This window comes from Mugil cephalus, chromosome 15 (assembly GCF_022458985.1).
Source record: "Mugil cephalus isolate CIBA_MC_2020 chromosome 15, CIBA_Mcephalus_1.1, whole genome shotgun sequence".
Lineage (NCBI taxonomy): Eukaryota > Metazoa > Chordata > Actinopteri > Mugiliformes > Mugilidae > Mugil > Mugil cephalus.
Window position 1 is genome coordinate 12,275,293 of NC_061784.1, and position 21,724 is coordinate 12,297,016.

A 21,724-nucleotide genomic window follows, 5' to 3' on the forward strand; every position below is an offset into this window, starting at 1 on the left:
CGGTTTGACCCATGGTACATAGACCAAGTATCAAAGTGTCCTTGTGCTGGGTACTGAACCTGTAGTTGCTCCCAGGGTTTTGGCACAGATGACTGAATCTGTGAGTGAATTGTGAATGTAAAGCACACTGGGTACAAATAGATAGCAACATTTAACTTTCTATAATAAATCTTTAATAATTCAATCAACAGGCCTGTGGACATTTAAAAAAAAGAAATGACAGTGCATCGTCCTTTCAGGCAAAGAAACTGCAATGCTTCCCTTTTAACGCAAATAATTATTCTGTTACTTACCCCTGATTTTGTGAGACTTTCCTTATAATATTCATATTTGTTCATTTTAATATGAGGTATGGGGCAATGGAGAGAAATAAATAGAAATTCAGATACAATATTGTATGCGAGTGACTTTTCTTTCTTAATGCGATTTTTAATAAAGTAAAAAATCTTCCCTGATTCTTCCAAGTTGCAATTGTTTGTTTCACATTTGCTCTTTGAAAAAACGAGGAAGTTTAAAAGCACTGTCAGAGAAAGACATGATCTTTTGGTTTCTCAGAATCTGTGCCTGTCAGAATCAGGTTCAGTACGGGGAAGAAATAAATAAATAAATAAATAGATAAATAACAGAAAGCTTCCACACAACCGCTTTTTGTTACCTTCTGTAAAGGTCAGCTTCCGCCATTACAGTAAATCACAAATCAAATATCAAAAACGGAAAACAGAACAAATAATAAATTATATGACTTCTAACAGTTTCTGCAAAGACACAGAGAGTTGAGGCCAGTTGATTTAGTTTTATTTTTTTAAATATGATTTATTATTATATAATATGCATAGTACTGTATAGTCCCATATCTCACACAACAGATCAGATATACTGTAATTCAAACTAAAATATAATAATTAATTCTACACTTAACTCCATTCAGGTGATTTATTCACATTCAGCAAACCGTGTTATGGGAACGCTCGCATATTTGACAATTTGTTGACAATATTTTTCGCCTCAATTGGTCAAATTCCACCTCGATCATGTTCTTTTTCAGATTACAGGGGTTTGTCAAGGTGCACGTCCTCTGAATCCTCGACAACTGTTCACTGATAAAGCACCTTTGGTTATGTATTCGTCAGATAAGGCTGTAAAATGTTACGACTTCGGTGGTCGAAGACGCTCCTGTGACCCTCCAACGTTTCCTGACGCCGCTTTAGCAAGAATAATATTGACTAGTCAGCTCAGCTTTATCTGTGTTTCTAGTACATGTTGCACAATAACAGAGAATCCGCAAAATGATGCTTTAATTGTTAATTGAATATAATGAAATGAATAAACATATCATGAAAGGCTCAGATACACTAGCATTAGTACGCGGTGCTCTCTGGTAATTTTGACTGCATTCATTAAATCAGACACCTGACACCTACATGTTATAGTTAGCTCTGGACACACTCAGGCATGAATCCACCTCTGCTGCTGGCTAAACAGTGAAATCCAACTCCTGAAGCCCAACCCAACTTTCAGGTTCTCGAAGCTGTTTAATTTGGGCTGAACTCTGTTTATTGTGGTTTCACGCTCCTGTAGTTTTAGGTGCTGCTGAACAAAGAAAAAGGTTAAACGTTCCTTCTCAACCAAAGAGTACTTTTATTGAAATATTTCAAATATTTAAAGTTACAGCACAGCTGCAAAACAAAAAAAAAAAAAAAAAAAAAAAAAAAGACATTTAATGAAGCGTTTAATTTCACGATACAGCTCTTGGAACTGAGTAAAAAATATGTTTCAGCACAAGATTTAAAATGGACAGAGGTGGAAAACACAAAATGTAGTTCTGTGTACACACACAACACACACACATATACACGTACAAACATATGCACAAATGCAAAAGAAAAAGCCCTTTGGTTATTAGCCATATCTTGCATAAAATCTAGAAAAAGGTACAAAAACAATGGTTGAAGAAGTTTATCTGTATATACAGTCATTAGATATATGAACATGTTAAAATACATTTCAGACACATTTAATAACAGAAAATATAAAACAAACTTAACACAAATAAAGCCTTTAGGTGATGAAATCATTTCCTGGAGCCATATCACTGATCCATCATCAGTTTCAGTCTCACCAGAAACTCTCCAATGCAAATATTAGATGCAAAACACACACGCACACACGCACACGATGGGAACACACTGAACAATCGCACAACCCAATACATGTAAAACGAGAGCCGGCTTTTCCTCGTCATTGTCAATGAAATAAAACGCAGTGTTTTAACAGCCAGTTTCAGTGAAACCTGACACCGTGCAGCCGGCAGTGATAGACAAACACGCACAAGGAGGGATTTCACGTGAAGTTCAAACAATGTCGCAAAAGGGGGGGGCATTAATGAAACTGGATAAACTACGTAAGAAGACGAAAGAGCACACCTGAATATTTTAGCCACAAGCAAAACAAGTATATCAGCATTTGTATCACACGTCTTCATGTCGGAGTCTTAAGAAGGAGTCCATCCTGCGTTTTAAAGGAGCAAAAAACAACACACATTTATACACACACACACACAAACACACACACTCATGTGCAATAAATTTTTTCCAAATCATTTTGCCACTTCCGTTCAAACATAGTCTTTCCTGTCGTATCCTCCGCCCGCGCTGGTGCTGCGTGGGGCAGAGTACGCCATCCGAGGTGGCTTGTACTTCTTCTCCTTTGGCGGGCAGCTGCTGCACAGCATCGCCCCCCCAATCAGGAGCATGGCGGCCGCTCCCCACCCGATGTAGAGCGCTGCCCCGATCTCCCTCTTCTGAGGGTCGGTCAAGAGGGGGCTGTAGAAATCCCGGACGATGACGCTGGCGGTCCAGGAGACGGGAATGAGGACCAGGAGGCCGCCGAGGATGAAGAAGATGCCGGCGATGATCATCACTTTGGCTTTCGACGGCTCGTCCTCGATGCAGTTGGTGCACTTGGCACCGACGATGGAGATCATGACTCCCAGCACCCCGAGTATGATGGAGATGATGGTCATTGCTCTGGAGGCCTGCAGCTCCTGAGGCAAGGCCAGTAGTGAGTCGTAGATCTTACACTGCATCTGGCCTGTGCTCTGGGTGACGCAGTTCATCCACAAACCCTCCCAGATGGTCTGAGCGGTTATGATGTTGGCTCCGATGAAGGCCGTCACCCTCCACATCGGCAGGGCGCACGTCACTATGGCAAGGATGAATCCAATGAATCCGAGGGCGATGCCCACAATCTCCATACCCATCGACATGTTGTATGTTTCTCTGGAGACAGAACAAAACTGAATCAGTGAGTCCGAGTCCTGAACTAACGACCAAAGCACTCAGGTCACGGCAGAGAGAGCCTCTTTCCTGCTTGTCCGCTACGGTGTGAGCACCTGTAGGAGGGTTGGATGAAGCTACCACGACGCTGCCACGGAAACACAAGCTCCTTTATATCTCAAGGGAGCAGGGAGGAGTCCCCTGGTGATGATGTCAGCAGGAGGCTGTTTTAAAAAAACTAAACAAAAAAAAAAAAAAAACAGCACCTGTACACACAATTACAGTGGAGGAAAGGAGCTGGAGGCAGGGCAAGGGAGGAGGGATATGATGGAGGCAGGGTGTGTCTGTGTGCGTATGTGTGTCTGGTGGGGGATGGAGACAGGTAAACTGTTTCCACTACTCTTTTGCACTTTGCTGAATTCTCGATGTACGAATGCATGTATTCCGTTGAGCAATCTGTCCAAGACACCACAAATGCAGAAGCGGTACTTTTCAGAAAAGCAGTAAGCATTAAAACGTCTTGTCAAAAGTTTCCACTGGGTGCCGTAGTCTGCACAAGTGGCTCATTTTCATGTTGGCAAATGTCAGCAGCATTATAGTACAGCTTGTTCAGAGAGCAAAGGAAATAAAACAATCAATAACAGATTTGTACTTACTCTGATCCATGACGATGTTAAAATACGTAATAGCTGTAATAATATTATTAAAGCTGAATAAAGTTGTTTAAAAGCGAAAGAAAGGTAAAAGGCTGTTGCTAACGCACAAAACAAATGAACACTCCCATAAAACACCTTTTTTTTTTTTTTCTGGTCCAAAAATGTGTTGATTAACCGTGGTGAGTCACTGAACTGAATGAGTTGTGATTAATGTAGGTAAACTGCAAATAAACTTAAGCCCCAAAACAAGAAGGACATAGTTCCTTCATTATAAATGGTAACTTGGATGCTGTAGTAAAGTGCATAGTAAAAAAAAAAAAAAAAAGAAAAGAAAAAGAAAGAAAAAAGAGTGAGGTTTCTTACGCCTCTGGCTACTTAGAAAGCTTTGTTGTGAGTAAGCTTAGAAACACACACAGACACACACACACACACACAGGTTCTAAGAAGATTGTCCTTGTCTTTTGTCACTTCCTGGTCAGAAAAACAACCCCAAAGCTCAGCCTGAAACCGGAATAACTGCACCAAGAACAAATATACGCAGAGAAAACATAATGGGCCTGTTCTCAGACACCTTTAGCACACAGACAGTATGATCTTCTCAGTATCGGTTCGTCTCTGACCAAACATTTCCACGAGGCGCACATGTGGTTGAGTGCACTATTTATAAGAACACTCCACCCTCTTTCAATTAAACTTTGGCCACATTATTCTGATAATTCAGAAACCACTAAGGCTTAAAGGCGAATAGACAGTTTGTTTTTTTTTTTTTTTTTTAAATGTGGGTTACATAGCTTCAGCTTGATGATGATATATTATTAAGCTTGGTACTGTCTGTTCGATTCAATTATTATTGCCAATGTAATTCTGTATTAATTGTAACAAACACTGCTTTTCCTAAATTTTTGCAACCTTATCTCTGTTTATATTTAATATAGGCTGCTCAGTGGCAATGCTTCCTGGTACACATAGGCAGTGGAAGGGTTTGGGCAACAGTCGTGCTCACGCGGTGAGTGCATACCGCAAAGTAACTCTCCTGAAGATACAAACAAACAAAAATAAACCCGAGTGTTGAACAGCATGGAGGCTGTTTGTCGTTTCATCGCGAGCTCCTGTTTACTTATCAACATCGTCAGAACTGTGTCCACTGACACGACTGTGTTATCAAAACAAGCGCAGACTTACCCTCTAAAAGAAGTGTTTCTTTTTGAATAGCTAAGATGTAGTCCCCATATTAAACCAAATTAAAATCATCATAGTGGAAGAGTGCATGATGCGGCTAAAATGCGGTCAGTTTTGAGGAACTTGTATTTCACTCGAGAAAGACAGTACTGTTCTTTTTGTTGCTCAACGTCTGTTTAACAATTTCCCGTTTTCATTTGCAGATTCAGGTTAACGATATAAAATGTACTGAACACGAGACTTTTGATTGTGTTTCTGTACTGTGGCGTTGTTCTTCATTTAGATGCATTGCAAAGCCTTAATGGCGCAGCATCGACACACTGCTCACACCCCCAATCATTTGACTATTCAAAACAGGAAAAAAAAAAGGTATCTGTGGTACAGACATGGAGTCTGTGGCCGAACTAAAGAGACTTCCTCTATCATCGCTTCAGACGTGATGATCTGGATTATTTTTAAAGTGTGGGCAGAAGATGCATAGATCAGAATATCTGATAAACATTATCAGCGTATTTTCTTACACGGTGGCTAAAAAGACATTTACAAATTCTGAGTAAATTCTCTGTGGATTAAAACAACATGGACGTTTCAGTGTAGAAATCTCTATGCTTTATTACCTTGTTGTCAACATTAGATGTCATAGCATTACTTCATGCGTAATACAGACAGATAGATTGATAGATATTCAAGATAAGATAAGATAACTTTATTCATTCCCGAAGAGAAACTAGGAAAATTAAAGAAAATATGTGGCATAACACGGAAGGTTGATAAAAATGTGACTATGACAGTTAATATATACACACTGAGGGTAGTAAACATAAGGTAAATATATAAAATACTCGACGCCCCACTGAACTGTCAGAGTCAAAGCCATTCTTAAACATCTTTTACCATTTTCGCACATCTTCAATTGTATTTAAAATGCCCCTTGCTTGCTTTACAACCAATAGCCAGAAAGCCACAGCTTCAAAATTCATTAAAAAAAGGAATAATATGCGTGAAAATTGTACAAAGGAGGGCTACACAATGTTTGGTCTTGTTCTTCCGATGAAAATAAAGAGAAAAAAAAACAGGTCACAATTCTTCCTCATCCCTCTTTGGTCTTGTCTTCCTACCTCACACCTCATGTATTTTGATGTTGGAGCTTTGAGTTGTTGACCTCGAAGCCACAGAGTATTCAACATAACTTTTACCATGTATGTTGTACTTTCTTGGTTTTTCTTCTGGAGGGCAGATGCAGCAGAGAATGGACCCTCCAATAAGCATCAGGACAGAGGCAGCCCAACTCAGATACACAGATACCCCGATCTTCTCTCTAGGTTCAGGATACCACCATCTGATGTCATGTACTGTCCAGAAAACAGTCACCAGTTGAAACAGAGCTGCAGTGATGAACATCCCTCCAGAGGAAACCATCAACCTGGCTTTGACCCTCTTATTATCAATGCAGTTGGTGCACTTTGCTCTCACAATGTTTATGAAGACTCCCACCACTCCCAAGATGATGGCGAGGACAGAGAGTGCTCTGAGGGTCTGCACTTCATGATCGTTTAACCAATCGAAACAATCCATCTGTCCTGTGCTCTGGGGATCGCAACTCATCCACAGACCAACCCATTCCATCCTGTAGTCCAAGAGCACCCATCTTGGCAGAGCACAGCTGATCACACTCAGCACCCAGCCCAGCACTGACAGAGAGATACCGGTGAGCTCAGGTCCAAAAGACACCATTATGCTCCCAGGTGCTACTTTATGTGTTCTTTATGTCTTCTTGGTTCAAGTAAAGTCAAGATTTTCTTCCGTTTGATTTTCCTTGTTTCCAACTTTACTTCACAGTCTTTGTTTCTTTCTTTAATCTCTTCGTTGTCAGTCGTTTGTCCACCAGGGATGTCTTCTCCACAGATTGTAGCTGCTGCTCCTGTTACTGAATCCAGAAGTGGTGATTTCTCTCAGTGTGCCTCCTCTACAAACTCTCTCCAGCGTGGTCGTATCAGCTCAGATGTCGTTTCCTGTGATCTGTTGCTGTTAAAACCTTGTCTGTGTCTCGCTGATCTGGTCCTAGACGGAGATGACATCACTCACCAGCTAAGCCAATCAGATGAGTCTTGGGCACTGGCCTCATTGACTGTTGTGTTGGTACTAATTTGTCTGATTTTCCAAATGTAAAATGTAGTTTTTCTGTTTTCACATTTTGTCCATGGCAGCTTATATTGTGTCTGTTTTAATTCTACCAGGAGGTGATGAGTGGTCGGAGCAGACAGAAACATGGTTTACATGAAAATAGTGATCAAAACATTAATGGGGACAATTTGGTTGCGCAGCTCACACAACCATGAACATGAACCACTAACTTGATTTAAATGGAGCAGCTCTCTAACTGTCCAATCAGAGAACATGAAAATGATGATTCTACCTTTGGCCACAGAGACGGCCTAAGACTTAGAATCAGTTTACATTGTGAAGGCCCAGGCAGATTTCTTTGACTCTGGCAACACATGATGGCAGAAATATGATTGGATGAATACTTTAATATAAAGTTACACTGCCAGAAACACCACAGCTGAGAGACAGACAACACATGAAATTAAAAGAATAGGCCGTTGGGAATAATTCAATAAGATCCATGGGAAAATATTAAAATGTAAGTCAGTGATTTTGATAATGTTTATGTCAGTAGAGAAGACTTTGCTGGCCCTGACAGCCCACCACTACACTTTAAAGATAGTTGTTTGTTTAATAATTTAACCATTAGAAACAGGAAAACTCTGGTACCTGTGGTGCAACCACTGAGTTAGGTACCAGACTGAAGACACTTCCTCTCTCATCACATCAGGTTTTAATCTTGATGATTTTCACATGAAACTCTAACATGAAGGGGGAAGGTGTCACAACCTCAACTAATCAGATTATATCTGAAATAACGTCAGTAAATATTCTTTATGTAACAGACATAGAAAATGTTCATATTGAGGTTTATAAAAACTATGCCGTCTTAAAGTTATTGTGCACCAACAGACACCATTAATGCTTGATTGTACAAATCTTTATCACTTTATTTATTTTAATCATGTCAGTAGAACTAAAAGCAAAACATTTACATGAATAAACTTTTTAGACGTTGTGTTGAAGCCCTCAGAAAATATGTGACATAACACTAAGGTCAATAAAAAAACTGAAAGATACGAGGCAACAAAGTTAAAATGAAATAAAAAATTAGCTGCTGTTGAAAATACTTGAGCACAGATTAACTTTAATGTATATATTGTTATGGTTTCTATGGTTTTGTGAGCATCTGTATTTTAAAATATAAAAATATATCTCATCTCATCTTCCAAACCACTTAATCCTTCACTAGGGTCGCGGGGGGTGCTGGAGCCTATCCCAGCTAATAAAAATATATATTGCATCAAAATGCATTACAACAGTGACTCTATTTACTCTGAGAGTATGATACTTTATATGTACACACTGATCAGTACAATGACAAACATCCTCATGGATCTAAATGTAAAGACAAAAAAATACATCTATAAAAGAACAGTTCTTCTCTGGGATACAATGACACTGAGCTCTGAGAGAAACGTTGTCCCTGTTGGCATCAGAACAAACAATATTATTAAGAAACAGCAAATAGTTTATAAATTCATCCAGAAGCGTCACAGTATCTATACATATTCATGATCCTAAATATCCACAACAACAGGTTTGGCTTTTTCCTCTTTCATTAAACTGTTGTAATGACTCCATTTAAACTGGTTTGATTATTACTGAACTACATTTATATACATTTTCCCTGAAATGTAGAAATAATTATAAAACATAAGAAAAGAAAGAGGACTATCAGTTGTACTATCTGTCGATAAATAGTCGTTGTTAAAACCGAGTGTAAAAAGGAAGAGTCACCAAATCAAACCTCTAGGTGTAAATGTTTAAATATTAACTCCAAACTTCTTATTCTAAACTCTGATCCTGTATTTAACACCTCAAGTGTTAACGCAACCCCCCCTTTATTCTTTGGGCACCCGAAGTCATTTTGCAGTGGTGAGCCACGGAAACTTTACTCACTGCACTGTTTCTAACCACACGAACAACTGCTAATGAGCTAGAGGCTAGAGGTTAGCATGCACGCCTGGCCTCACTGTAACATAGAAAGTGAATAATGTCAGTAAATGGTTCGTTTGGCCTGATGTTTTGGCTGAGTGAGACGAGTCACGTACTTCGTAACCATAGGTATAAAACGTAATAAGACAATGCTAATGGTTCGGAGTTGCTAGCTAGCTAGCGTGCTAAAGTGGTGCTAATGCTACATTGTGCCTTACTGTTGCATGTTCTAATATTCACGGTGCAAGTTTGAAAATAAATGTTTTTGAACTGCCAAACATGACTATCTTTTTACTTTAGTAAAGTTTATTTTCCAAGTATTTTTTGTAGGATTAGACTATATATATGAATTATATTGACACATTTTAAGTGTTATGGGGGTAACACTCGTGTCGTTAAGAAATAGTCCTCTGACAGAGTAAATTGCTAACACTACATAAAAGTGTTAAAAAAACTAACACTGGTTGGTGTTAGGCAGTGTGTTAAATTTAACTACAATAGTCAAATTTACACTAACTTAGTGTAAAGGTACCAACACCTGAAAAAGTGTTAAATTAACACTCTGAGGTGTGGACCCATATAGGCACTTTAAAAGTGTTAAGCTCAACACAGTGTTAATTTGGGTATGCTGATTTTACTGTGTAGGCAAGGGCCGGTATGAGATTCTGACGGTGTCATAACCTTAGGTAAAAATATCTTGTTTTCACAGTATTATGTTTACTGCTATAAAATGTGATATTTTGAAATGTCTGCATTTAAAACCAAAATAAAAGAATTAAAAAAATCCATTGAACGTTCGTTTATTTTTAAACATATATAGAAAATGATCGAACATTAGTAAATATGTATTTAAAATAAATAATAATAAATAACTGAATTCTTTCTAAATAAAAAATAATAATAAAAAAAAAAAGTGCAGTCCTTAATGCAGTCCTTCAACTGAGGCTAAACCTGCAGCTCAAGTCACAACATATATGAATTATTTTTAGTGAAAAAAAATGTTGTAACATGAATGTATGGGACACAGGGATCCGCTGTATTAACAGTAGAGACAACTGATTAATGAACTGGTCTCAGCTGTGGCCCAGAGCTGCCTCAGGGGTTGCCATGGCAACTCATAGCGGTCGCCAATGACGACGGAAGCGCGCAGAGCGGGATACAGAAAAGAGCTAGATTTTCCCGCTTTTTGCTGGTCTCACATTTGGGCTTACTGTGACAAAACGGTAGCTCCTATCAGAAAAACAAGCAGACCCTGGGCGTCGTAAGACCTTCCTGAAGACTTTGATATGTTTTTTGTCCTTGTAGAGTAAATAGTTTGGATACACTCGCGAGTTAAAACAAAGGTCCCTTCTCCTTCTCTCAGAAAATCTTTGCATTGGAGTGAATGGAGAGCAGGCAGGTACTTTACCGCGAGCAGAGGCTCGCAGTTTAAATTCTGCACGTCTCACTGCTTTGCCGAGCACATTGTGAGAGACACAACAAGTTTGTCTACAACTGTGGAAAAAATCATGTGTCTGGTGTGTAAATTGTGACCGGTACGAGCGTGGAAAGAGAAAATTTTCAGGCGGTTTCACACACGCTCTAACTCTAAGTACCAACATTCCGCACTCTAAAACGAGATTTCTCAAAAAGGATCATGAGCAGAAGACCTTTATAAAAATGTGTTGTTTTTTTGCGTGTTTTTTTCAGCCGTCCCATTCATTTTCAATGGGAAATTTATCGCAGTTTTACGCCACGCGAAAAATTCGTATTTCGGAAAGAAAAGTAATAGCACACCAATCCCGATCAAGCCGCACGTTTTGATATATAACTATATGAGGGATCGAAAATGGGGAGGAACTGAATCTCAACAGTTTTTGGAGACTTGCTCACTATCATGTGTATTGTATTTCCTCCTCGCGCTTCTACTGTCCGTTACCTTCTTCCTCCAAGCCGTGGCGGTCTGTCTTTTACGGTACGGTGTTCAGAAAAAAAAAACTCCTGCCGAAAATTTAGTTGTACTTTAAGTAAAGAAATTATAGCTGACAATTTAAAGACTTTGAATAACTTACCAAGAGACCCAAAACTTCCCACGCTTTCATCCAGGCTTCTGGAAACTCCCCTTGTGCTGCTCTACTGAACATGTGCACTGCCGAACCTCTGTTTTAACTCCAGGAACAGAATGTTACAAGTCCAGTTTACTCAGATGAACTTAGTTTTTAAACCTCTTTAAGGAAAAACGAGTACATACTTATATTTCATGAGTTAAATCAACAGGATAGGGACAGATAAGTAAAGTACACTATTATAATTTAAGTAAGCGTAGTTATTACCTTTTAGAGTGTGCATGATTTCTTTATTGTTCCCTATGACGACTGTGTTTCTAAAGATCCTGCTATAATAAAAATAAAATAAAAGACACCAATAAGATTTCACTTTAAAAATCTTTATTATTTTAAATGATTTTAATCACATCAGTAGATCTAAAAGCAAAATATATGCATGTGCTTCTTATACAAACTGAGAAAATATGTGGAACAACACAAAAATAAACAATTAAAAGATACATGACAATATAATGGAACTAAAAAATAAACTTTTTAGACATTGTGTTGAAGCCCTCAGAAAATATGTGACATAACACTAAGGTCAATACAAAAAACTGAAAGATACGAGGCAACACAGTTAAAATTAAAATAAAATTAGCTACTGTTGAAAATACTTGAGCACAGATTAACTTTAATGTGTATATTGTCATGGTTTCTATGGTTTTGTGAGCATCTGTATTTTGGAATAATAAAAATATATCTCAACTCATCTTCCAAACCGCTTAATCCTCCACTAGGGTCGCGGGGGGTGCTGGAGCCTATCCCAGCTAATAAAAATATATATTGCATCAAAATGCATTACAACAGTGACTCTTTTTACTCTGAGAGTATGATACTTAATATGTACACACTGATCAGTACAATGACAAACATCCTCATGGATCTAAATGTAAAGACAAAAAAAATACATCTATAAAAGAACAGTTCTTCTCTGGGATACAATGATGCTGAGCTCTGAGAGAAACGTTGTCCCTGTTGGCATCAGAACAAACAGTATTATTAAGAAACAGCAAATAGTTTATAAATTCATCCAGAAGCGTCACAGCATCTACACATATTCATGATCCTAAATATCTACAACAACAGGTTTGGCTTTTTCCTCTTTCATTAAACTGTTGTAATGACTCCATTTTAACTGGTTTGATTATTACTGAACTACATTTAGATACATTTTCCCTGAAATGTGGAAATAATTATAAAACATATGAAAATAAAGAGAAAAAAAAAACAGGTCACAATTCTTCCTCATCCCTCTTTGGTCTTGTCTTCCTACCTCACACCTCATGTATTTTGATGTTGGAGCTTTGAGTCGTTGACCTCGGAGCCACCGAGTATTCAACATTAACTCTTACCATGTATGTTGTACTTTCTTGGTTTGTCTTCTTCTGGAGGGCAGATGCAGCAGAGAATGGACCCTCCAATAAGCATCAGGACAGAGGCAGCCCAACCCAGATACACGGATACCCCGGTCTTCTCTCCAGGGTCACGATACCACAAAGTGATGTCAAGTACTATCCAGAAAACAGTCACCAGTTGGAACAGAGCTGCAGTGATGAACATCCCTCCAGAGGAAACCATCAACCTGGCTTTGACTTTCTCATTATGAATGAAGTTAGTGCACTTTTCTCTCACAATGTTTATGAAGACTCCCACCACTCCTAAGATGATGGCGAGGACAGAGAGTGCTCTGAGGGTCTGCAGTTCATGATCGTTTAACCAATCGAAACAATGCATCTGTCCTGTGCTCTGGGGATCACAACTCATCCACAGACCAACCCATTCCCTCCTGGAGTTGGAGAGCACCCATCTTGGCAGAGCGCAGCTGATCACACTCAGCACCCAGCCCAGCACTGACAGAGAGATACCGGTCAGCTTAGGTCCAAAAGACACCATTATGCTCCCAGATACTACTTTATGTGTTCCTTATCTCTTCTTGGTTCAAGTAAAGTCAAGATTTTCTTCCGTTTGATTTTCCTTGTTTCCAACTTTACTTCACAGTCTTAGTTTCTTCCTTTAATCTCTTCGTTGTCAGTCGTTTTGTCCACCAGGGATGTCTTCTCCACAGATTGTAGCTGCTGCTCCTGTTACTGAATCCAGAAGTGTTGATTTCTCTCAGTGCACCTCCTCTACAAACTCTCTCTTCAGCGTGTTCGTATCAGCTCAGATGTCATTTCCTGTGATCTGTTGCTCTTAAAACCTTGTCTGTGTCTCGTTGATCTGGTCCTAGATGGAGATGACATCACTCACCAGCTAAGCCAATCAGATGAGTCTTGGGCACTGGCCTCATTGACTGTTGTGTTGGTGCTAATTTTTCTGATTTTCCAAATGTAAAATGTTTTTTCTGTTTTCACATTTTGTCCATGGTAGCTTATATTGTGTCTGTTTTAATTCTACCAGGAGGTGATGAGTGGTCAGAGCAGACAGAATCATGGTTTACATGAAAAGAACAAAACCAATAATGTGTCAGTCTTTTAGTAACTGAGTAACTGAGCACTGAGTCAGATACCAGACTGAAGACACTTCCTCTCACATCATATCAAGTTTTTACCTTGATGATTTTCACATGAAACTCTAACATAAAGGGGGAAGGTTTCACAACCTTACACTGTAATGAATTTCCCGTGCAATTAACAGTAAATACAAGGCAAAAAAATGTGCCAGTAAAGTGCAATAAAAGTGCTGTTAATTACTGTAAAAAGAATTACAGTATATTACTGTATATATTATGTATGTTTTACAGGTTTTTGGTGTATATAAATTACGGCAAGGTATTGTTGTTTTATATTAGAAACAACCATTAGGGTCAGTGTTTTCTTGTGCAATACTACTATGTCACTTTAACTACAATTTCACTTTTAATTTTAATTTTTAACCACGCCTCACTTAATTTTTATATGTCCAAATGTAACACAAAAAGCTTGTGCATGGCTTCCAATGTCATCCATGACGATATTACCTTCCAGTATGATAGCAATGCTGGAGGGTTCAAGGTGCAGACCATGAGGAGCTGGCTGCTGTCTGTCTTCGAGTATGACAAGATCCCAACGGGGACTTGAGTGATTTCTGCATTGATGTCAGTGTCCTGCAGATATAAAGGAAGGTTAAAAAAATGCTGGTTTTCATAGTGCAAAAACTTCGACATACCAAATTATACAAATTATGTGTGGCACCATGGAGATTTCAGTGGTATTATTTATGTTATAAACTGGGCTATTTTTTCTTAATATTTATTGCTTGTGTAGACATGCCTGATTTCAAACGGGACAAAAGTAGTTGCTGGTCCCTGCTGGTTGCTGGGTTTCCCTGTTGTTATAGTGACCACTGTAGTCAAGAGGATGTCCAGTCTGAGACGCTACAGTTTAGCAGTTTATACTCGGTACAACTTTACTAGTGTTTGTTTATCTGTTTGTGTGTTGCATGAAAACGAAGGAAGGAAGGAAGTGAAAAGGATGGTGGGGGGAGGAAAGAAAGAAAGAAAGAAAGAAAGAAAGAAAGAAAGAAAGAAAGAAAGAAAGAAAGAAAGAACGAAAGAAAGAAAGAAAGAAAGAAAGAAAGAAAGAAAGAAAGGGTCAAAGAAGAAGGAAGGAAGGGAAATGATGGTGGAAAGAAGGGAGAAAGGAGGGAAAGAAGGATGGAGGAAGGGAGGAACAAAGAAAGGAAAGGAGTGGAGAAAGGAGAGAGGAAGAAGGGATATAGAGACAGAAGGAAGGGAGGAAAGAAGGACCAAACACATTGGGCCAATTTGACCCAGGAGGACAACAGAAGGGTTAAGAGTTAACCATAATATTATCGTATACAAACTATGAATGAAAGAGACAGTTTTGCATCGTGTAGAACCTTTGTGTTTTTATGTTTGGACAATGTGTTTACCTGTTGTTTCCTGAAAAGAGCCGGCCATCGTTCCAACATCCGTTTCACAGAGGGCTGCTCTTCAACAATTTCCTTGCATTTTAATGAGAAGGTCTGGCTCATCAGCTGATTCACCTGGACTGCATTTGGGAACCATTTCTTCGTTTCATTTTCAAGCAGCTGTCTAGAGCATTCAAGTGTTGATGCATCTTAACCCTGGGGAAAATCAGGCAGGAAGTTTGTCTCACTTCTTCTGGGTCTCTTCGGGCTTTTTCCAGGTAGCTCCGCCTCTGGATTCTTCTGTATTATCTTAGTGTTGTTGACTAACAAATCTGCAATACCACATCTGCGAAGTTTGGAACGGAGATTACCCATCTTAAATTTTAAACTATTCTTCCATCCATAGCAACCCGTGGATGAGCCTGGCTCAGCAAGGCATGGGTGCCTAGCAATCAGTGCTGCAGCAACAGTGGTGAAGTGTTTATCTTGAGGGTAAGCCAAGAACTTGTACATCTCCTCAGCTAGCTTCTGCAGAATGTCATGCTTCATGTCTCATGAAACTGACATGCGTGTGCCATCTCTCATATAAATTAAGTTTCCCTGTCTCAGTCTATATTCAGTATTTACAGAGAAATTTGGCACTTCAAATGTAGAAGGCCATGGGTCACGTGAGGTCAGTGGTGATGTCTCTTCAGCGTGAGGCAGTATTTCTGTGTCAGATGACCCAGGTGAAGAAAATGTCAATGCTGAAGACAATGCGCTGGCTGAAGATGATGGACTGGCTGCAGTCAATGTTACAGATACATTTTCCAGAGAGATAATCTTCAGTGTTGGTCTATCAGGCAGCTCAGTTATATCCGTGAGGTTGCAAAAAGCATTGTTGACCTCTGGGTTTGCACAGTGAAGCATGAAGTCATACTGCTAATCAATTCGTTCTTTCAATTCGCTAATTAGCTCTTCCAAAGTATTTGGTCTTTTGTGGAAAGTTAGTTTTCGAATGTCATTTTCGGCAACCACTACCCTCACTGGCCAGGACTGGTCCATGGTTGTGAAAGAATAAATTATGACATCAGCACAAAATGTAGCGCTTTAGGGTCACAAACAACTGGCCTTTCACTCTGTAGACAGAGAGGGGAAAGACATCATTGAAGTCTTTCAACTGGGTAACAGGCAAGCTTGAGCTACTTTTACAGACTGCGCAAGCTCTAAGGTGTTCTTGATTCCATGCAAACAATTGTCTACAAATGAACAAAATATTGATATCCACAACCAGAACCTCCTGAATCTACCTAAATTCTGGAAGGCCTGCGCATGAACCAACAGTCACCACCATGTCAGCTGCATACTTAATACCATCTATGCTAACAGATGTTGCTGTAAGGACTGTGTTTTGAGGTGCATGCCTTGCCAGCAAATGCTGCTGTACATTGTCTTGGAAGGAAGAAACCATGACACTCTTTACTTTGTCCAGTTCCAATGCTGGTTTAAAAAATGGCACAGAGTCTAAATGGTAAGCCATCATCTTTTGAAGTGTATCAGCCAAAGTCAGAGGAACATTACTGAAGTTGTGGGCTCCACGAATTACTTGTTTAAAGAATTTGTGTTTTCCCTCAAATCTCATAGTCTACATATCTACAAGTGGTCCAAATACTTGAATGAGATGGGGATAATGCTCCAAGTAATGGTGTTTTGGACGGAGTCTGTAGTGAGGGAATGCTTCTTGAAGTAATGTTCTATGCTCTGACAACTTGAAATCCAGATAGTGGAGTGACTCCTCAGTAAACCTTGTACACATTGCCAACTCAACCACGTCTTTCAAGCACAGTAAATCCTCCCATGCTTTATCTCCTTCAGGGATATAATTGCCAATCAACAGGGGAAGGAGCCTGATCAGGCTCCAATTTTCATGACCATTACCTCCAATGGTCCCTTTGGCATGGAATGTTTTAGAAATGGTCTGAGGCTGGTTGGTTTTATCTGAATGTGTGTAGGAAAATTCCTTTATGGCACGATTCATCATCTCAAGTGTGAAGAACTTCTTTTTTATGAAGTCCTGAATGCAAAGACACAACTCAGAAGGAACAATGCCTTCAAGCAAATCGTGGAGGATATCAGGAGGGAAGCCATCAACAACATGAAAGTGCTCCAAATGAACACTTAAAGGACAGCTCGCTTTCACACCATATTGCTTTGCCATTTGGGCATCCTGCTGGACCTCCCTGGTCTTGTTTTGTTGTAAAGCAGAAGTGACCAGACCTAACTTCATTATCTTTTATGTCCTGCCTTGTAGACATGCAAAAACAGCAAATCTTATCAGAGACAAAACTTTCATGAAATCCTGCCAAAGAATGTGCAGCCAAATATCTGCTGCGACATACAAAACGCTTGAGCCTAATTTTTCTACATAAACACCATACTTCTCAAGAAGCACTAGATCCTGGAGGAGTGGATGAAGGACTTCAGAATACCCACATGCTTTGACAGTGTTTGTCTTACAAAGAAGAGCTAACTGTATTGAGCTGAGAGAGGAACGGAATTTGGGTGCAAGATTTACTAGGACCAAATACACTGCACAGATTTTGTGTTTATTTTTAGAGGTGCCCAGAGGGTTTGCAACCTCAAAGTCATCAATGTCATCAATGCTTAGGCAATCTCTCCAAGCCGTGGCGGTCTGTCTTTTACGTTACGGTGTTTAGAAAAAAATCTCCTGCCGAAAATTTAGTTGTACTTTAAGTAAAGAAATTATAGCTGACAATTTAAAGACTTTGAATAACTTACCAAGAGACCCAGAACTTCCCACGCTTTCATCCAGGCTTCTGGAAACTCCCCTTGTACTGCTCTACTGAACATGTGCACTGCCGAACCTCTGTTTTAACTCCAGGAACAGAATGTTACAAGTCCAGTTTACTCAGATGAACTTAGTTTTTAAACCTCTTTAAGGAAAAATGAGTACATACTTATATTTCATGAGTTAAATCAACAGGATAGGGACAGATAAGTAAAGTACACTATTATAATTTAAGTAAGCGTAGTTATTACCTTTTAGAGTGTGCATGATTTCTTTATTGTTCACTAGTACGACTGTGTTTCTAAATATCCTACTATAATAAAAATAAAATAAAAGCATAACAACCTTATATTATTCAGACACCAATAAGATTTCACTTTAAAAATCTTTATTATTTTAAATGATTATTTTAAAATATATGCATGTGCTTCTCAAACATTGTGCTGAAACTGAGAAAATATGAGGAACAACACAAAAATAAACAATTAAAAGATACATGACAATATAATGGAACTAAAAAATAAACTTTTTAGACATAAAATATGTGACATAACACTAAGGTCAATGCAAAAAACTGAAAGATACGAGGCAACACAGTTAAAACAAAATAAAAATTAGCTGCTGTTGAAAATACTTGAGCACAGATTAACTTTAATGTATATATTGTTATGGTTTCTATGGTTTTGTGAGCATCTGTATTTTGGAATAATAAAAATATATCTCAACTCATCTTCCATACCGCTTAATCCTTCACTAGGGTCGCGGGGGGTGCTGGAGCCTATCCCAGCTAATAAAAATATATATTGCATCAAAATGCATTACAACAGTGACTCTATTTACTCTGAGAGTATGATACTTAATATGTACACACTGATCAGTACAATGACAAACATCCTCATGGATCTAAATGTAAAGACAAAAAAATACATTAATAAAAGAACAGTTCTTCTCTGGGATACAATGACGCTGAGCTCTGAGAGAAACGTCCCTGTTGGCATCAGAACAAACAATATTATTAAGAAACAGCAAATAGTTTATAAATTCATCCAGAAGCGTCACCAGCATCTACACATATTCATGATCCTAAATATCTACAACAACAGGTTTGGCTTTTTCCTCTTTCATTAAACTGTTGTAATGACTCCATTTAAACTGGTTTGATTATTACTGAAATACATTTAGATACATTTTCCCTGAAATGTAGAAATAATTATAAAACATAAGAAAATAAAGAGAAAAAAACACAAGTCACAATTCTTCCTCATCCCTCTTTGATGTTGTCTTCCTACCTCACACCTCATATATTTTGATGTTGGAGCTTTGAGTTGTTGACTTCGGAGCCACAGAGTATTCAACATGACTTTGACCATGTATGTTGTACTTTCTTGGTTTGTCTTCTTCTGGAGGGCAGATGCAGCAGAGAATGGACCCTCCAATAAGCATCAGGACAGAGGCAGCCCAACCCAGATACAGAGACACTCCGGTCTTCTCTCCAGGGTCACGATACCGCAAAGTGATGTCAAGTACTATCCAGAAAACAGTCACCAGTTGAAACAGAGCTGCAGTGATGAACATCCCTCCAGAGGAAACCATCAACCTGGCTTTGACTCTCTCATTATGAATGAAGTTGGTGCATTTTACTCTCACAATGTTTATGAAGACTCCCACCACTCCCAAGATGATGGCGAGGACAGAGAGTGCTCTGAGGGTCTGCAGTTCTTGATTGACGGAGGATTGGAAACGACACTGCATCTGTCCTGTGCTGTGGGACTCACATCTCATCCACAGACCACACCATTCCCTCCTGGGGTCCCTATCTTCATAGTTATTATAACTGTAGCTGAAGACCATGCATTCCCTCATGGGGCCCCTGTAGTTGGAGAGCACCCACATCGGCAGAGCACAGCTGATCACACTCAGCACCCAGCCCAGCACTGACAGAGAGATACCGGTCAGCTTAGGTCCACAAGACACCATTATGCTCCAGATACTACTTTATGTGTTCTTTATGTCTTCTTGGTTATGGTAAAGTCAAGATTGTCTTCCGTTTGATTTTCCTTGTTTCCAACTTTACCTTAAACACAGTCTTTATATCTTCCTTTAATCTCTTCGTTGTCAGTTGTTTTTCCACCAGGGATGTCTTCTCCACAGATTGTAGCTGCTGCTCCTGTTACTGAATCCAGAAGTGTTGATTTCTCTCAGTGTACCTCCTCTACAAACTCTCTCCAGCGTGGTCGTATCAGCTCAGATGTCGTTTCCTGTGATCTGTTGCTCTTAAAACCTTGTCTGTGTCTCGCTGATCTGGTCCTAGATGGAGATGACATCACTCACCAGCTAAGCCAATCAGATGAGTCTTGGGCACTGAGAGAACGAAACCAATAATGTGTCAGTCTTTTAGTAACTTCTGTCTCTTTACTTGTGTCGTCCTGCTCCAAGTTCATTTAACATCACACATAAATCCTCAAAATCATTTAAAGATAGTTGTTGTTTAATAATTTAACTGTTAGAAACAGGAAAACTCTGGTGCCTGTGGTCTAAACACTGAGTCAGACACCAGACTGAAGACGCTTCCTTTCTCATGACATCAGCTTTTAATCTTGATTATTTTAGCCATGAAACTCTAACATGATGGGGAGGAGGTGTCACAACCTCAACTCGTCAGATTATATCTAAAAAAGCGTCAGTACATGTTCTTATGTGTTGGGTAAAACACACACATCCAGGTTTCTACGCATGTATACATGATTTCTTTATTGTTCCCTATGACAACTGTGTTTCCAAAGATCCTACTGTAATAAAAATAAAGTAAAAATCATAATAACCTTATATTATTCAGACACCAATAAGATTTCTCTTCAAAAATCTTTATTATTTTAAATGATTGTAATCACATCAGTAGATCTAAAAGCAAAATATATGCATGTGCTTCTCAAACATTGTGCTGAAACTGAGAAAATATGAGGAACAACACAAAAATAAACAATTAAAAGATACATGACAATATAATGGAACTAGGAGATTAAGAGACTAAGTCAGCTGCTGAACAAAACATCTGAGCACAGATTATGTGATATAACCTTTTGTCACTCTGCATGTGTATTTTATAATAACAAAAATGTATCCTGCACCAAAATGCATTACAACAGTGTCTCCATTTACTCCGAGAATATGATACTTACAAATCTTTATCACTTTTATTATTTCAATCATGTCAGTACAACTAAAAGCGAAACATTTACATTGATTAGCTTCTTATACATTGTGTTGAAACTAAGAAAATATGTGACATAACACAAAGGCTAATACAAACAATTAAAAGATACGTGGCAATATACATCCAATACATGTATAATGCAAATACAATAAACATCCTCATAGATCCAAATATTAAGAATGAAAAATACATCTATAAAACAACCGCTGTTCTCTGGGATACAATGACGCTCACTGAGAGTAAACCACATGTCTTTTCAAATTAGGTTATCATTTGCTCCTGATCGGCTCAGTTAAATGAACACTTAAAGGACAGCTCGCTTTCACACCATATTGCTTTGCCATTTGGGCATCCTGCTGGACCTCCCTGGCCTTGTTTTGTTGTAAAGCAGAAGTGACCAGACCTAACTTCATTATCTTTTATGTCCTGCCTTGTAGCCATGCAAAAGCAGAAAATCTTATCCGAGACAAAACTTTCATGAAATCCTGCCAAAGAATGTGCAGCCAAATTATCTGCTGCGACAAAACCGTACCTCGGACGCTTGAGCCTAATTTTTCTACATAAACACCATG

The 21,724-nt window shown here is 38.9% G+C and overlaps 4 protein-coding genes across 4 annotated transcripts; all 4 read right to left on the bottom strand.

Moving 5' to 3' along the window:
* Positions 1–1,941: 1,941 nt before the first annotated feature.
* cldn3c (claudin 3c) lies at positions 1,942–3,411 on the bottom strand. The gene has a single exon (XM_047608027.1). It carries the CDS (start codon positions 3,263–3,265, stop codon positions 2,615–2,617), a length of 651 nt encoding a protein of 216 aa, XP_047463983.1. The 5' UTR covers positions 3,266–3,411; the 3' UTR covers positions 1,942–2,614.
* A 2,818-nt stretch (positions 3,412–6,229) lies between these two features.
* On the bottom strand, positions 6,230–7,066 carry LOC125021604 (claudin-4-like). Its single transcript, XM_047607725.1, has one exon. The coding sequence runs from the start codon at positions 6,842–6,844 to the stop codon at positions 6,230–6,232; it is 615 nt and encodes a 204-aa protein (XP_047463681.1). The 5' UTR covers positions 6,845–7,066.
* A 5,324-nt stretch (positions 7,067–12,390) lies between these two features.
* Positions 12,391–13,540, bottom strand: LOC125021467 (claudin-4-like). Its single transcript, XM_047607552.1, has one exon. The coding sequence runs from the start codon at positions 13,192–13,194 to the stop codon at positions 12,643–12,645; it is 552 nt and encodes a 183-aa protein (XP_047463508.1). The 5' UTR covers positions 13,195–13,540; the 3' UTR covers positions 12,391–12,642.
* A 5,460-nt stretch (positions 13,541–19,000) lies between these two features.
* On the bottom strand, positions 19,001–19,915 carry LOC125021610 (claudin-4-like). The gene has a single exon (XM_047607732.1). It carries the CDS (start codon positions 19,913–19,915, stop codon positions 19,229–19,231), a length of 687 nt encoding a protein of 228 aa, XP_047463688.1. The 3' UTR covers positions 19,001–19,228.
* Positions 19,916–21,724: the final 1,809 nt, after the last annotated feature.

Bases quoted from the DNA above. Each gene is read 5' to 3' on its own strand.
- LOC125021467 (XM_047607552.1), bottom strand. From the start codon at position 13,194: ATGGTGTCTTTTGGACCTAAGCTGACCGGTATCTCTCTGTCAGTGCTG.
- cldn3c (XM_047608027.1), bottom strand. From the start codon at position 3,265: ATGTCGATGGGTATGGAGATTGTGGGCATCGCCCTCGGATTCATTGGA.
- LOC125021604 (XM_047607725.1), bottom strand. From the start codon at position 6,844: ATGGTGTCTTTTGGACCTGAGCTCACCGGTATCTCTCTGTCAGTGCTG.
- LOC125021610 (XM_047607732.1), bottom strand. From the start codon at position 19,915: ATGGTGTCTTGTGGACCTAAGCTGACCGGTATCTCTCTGTCAGTGCTG.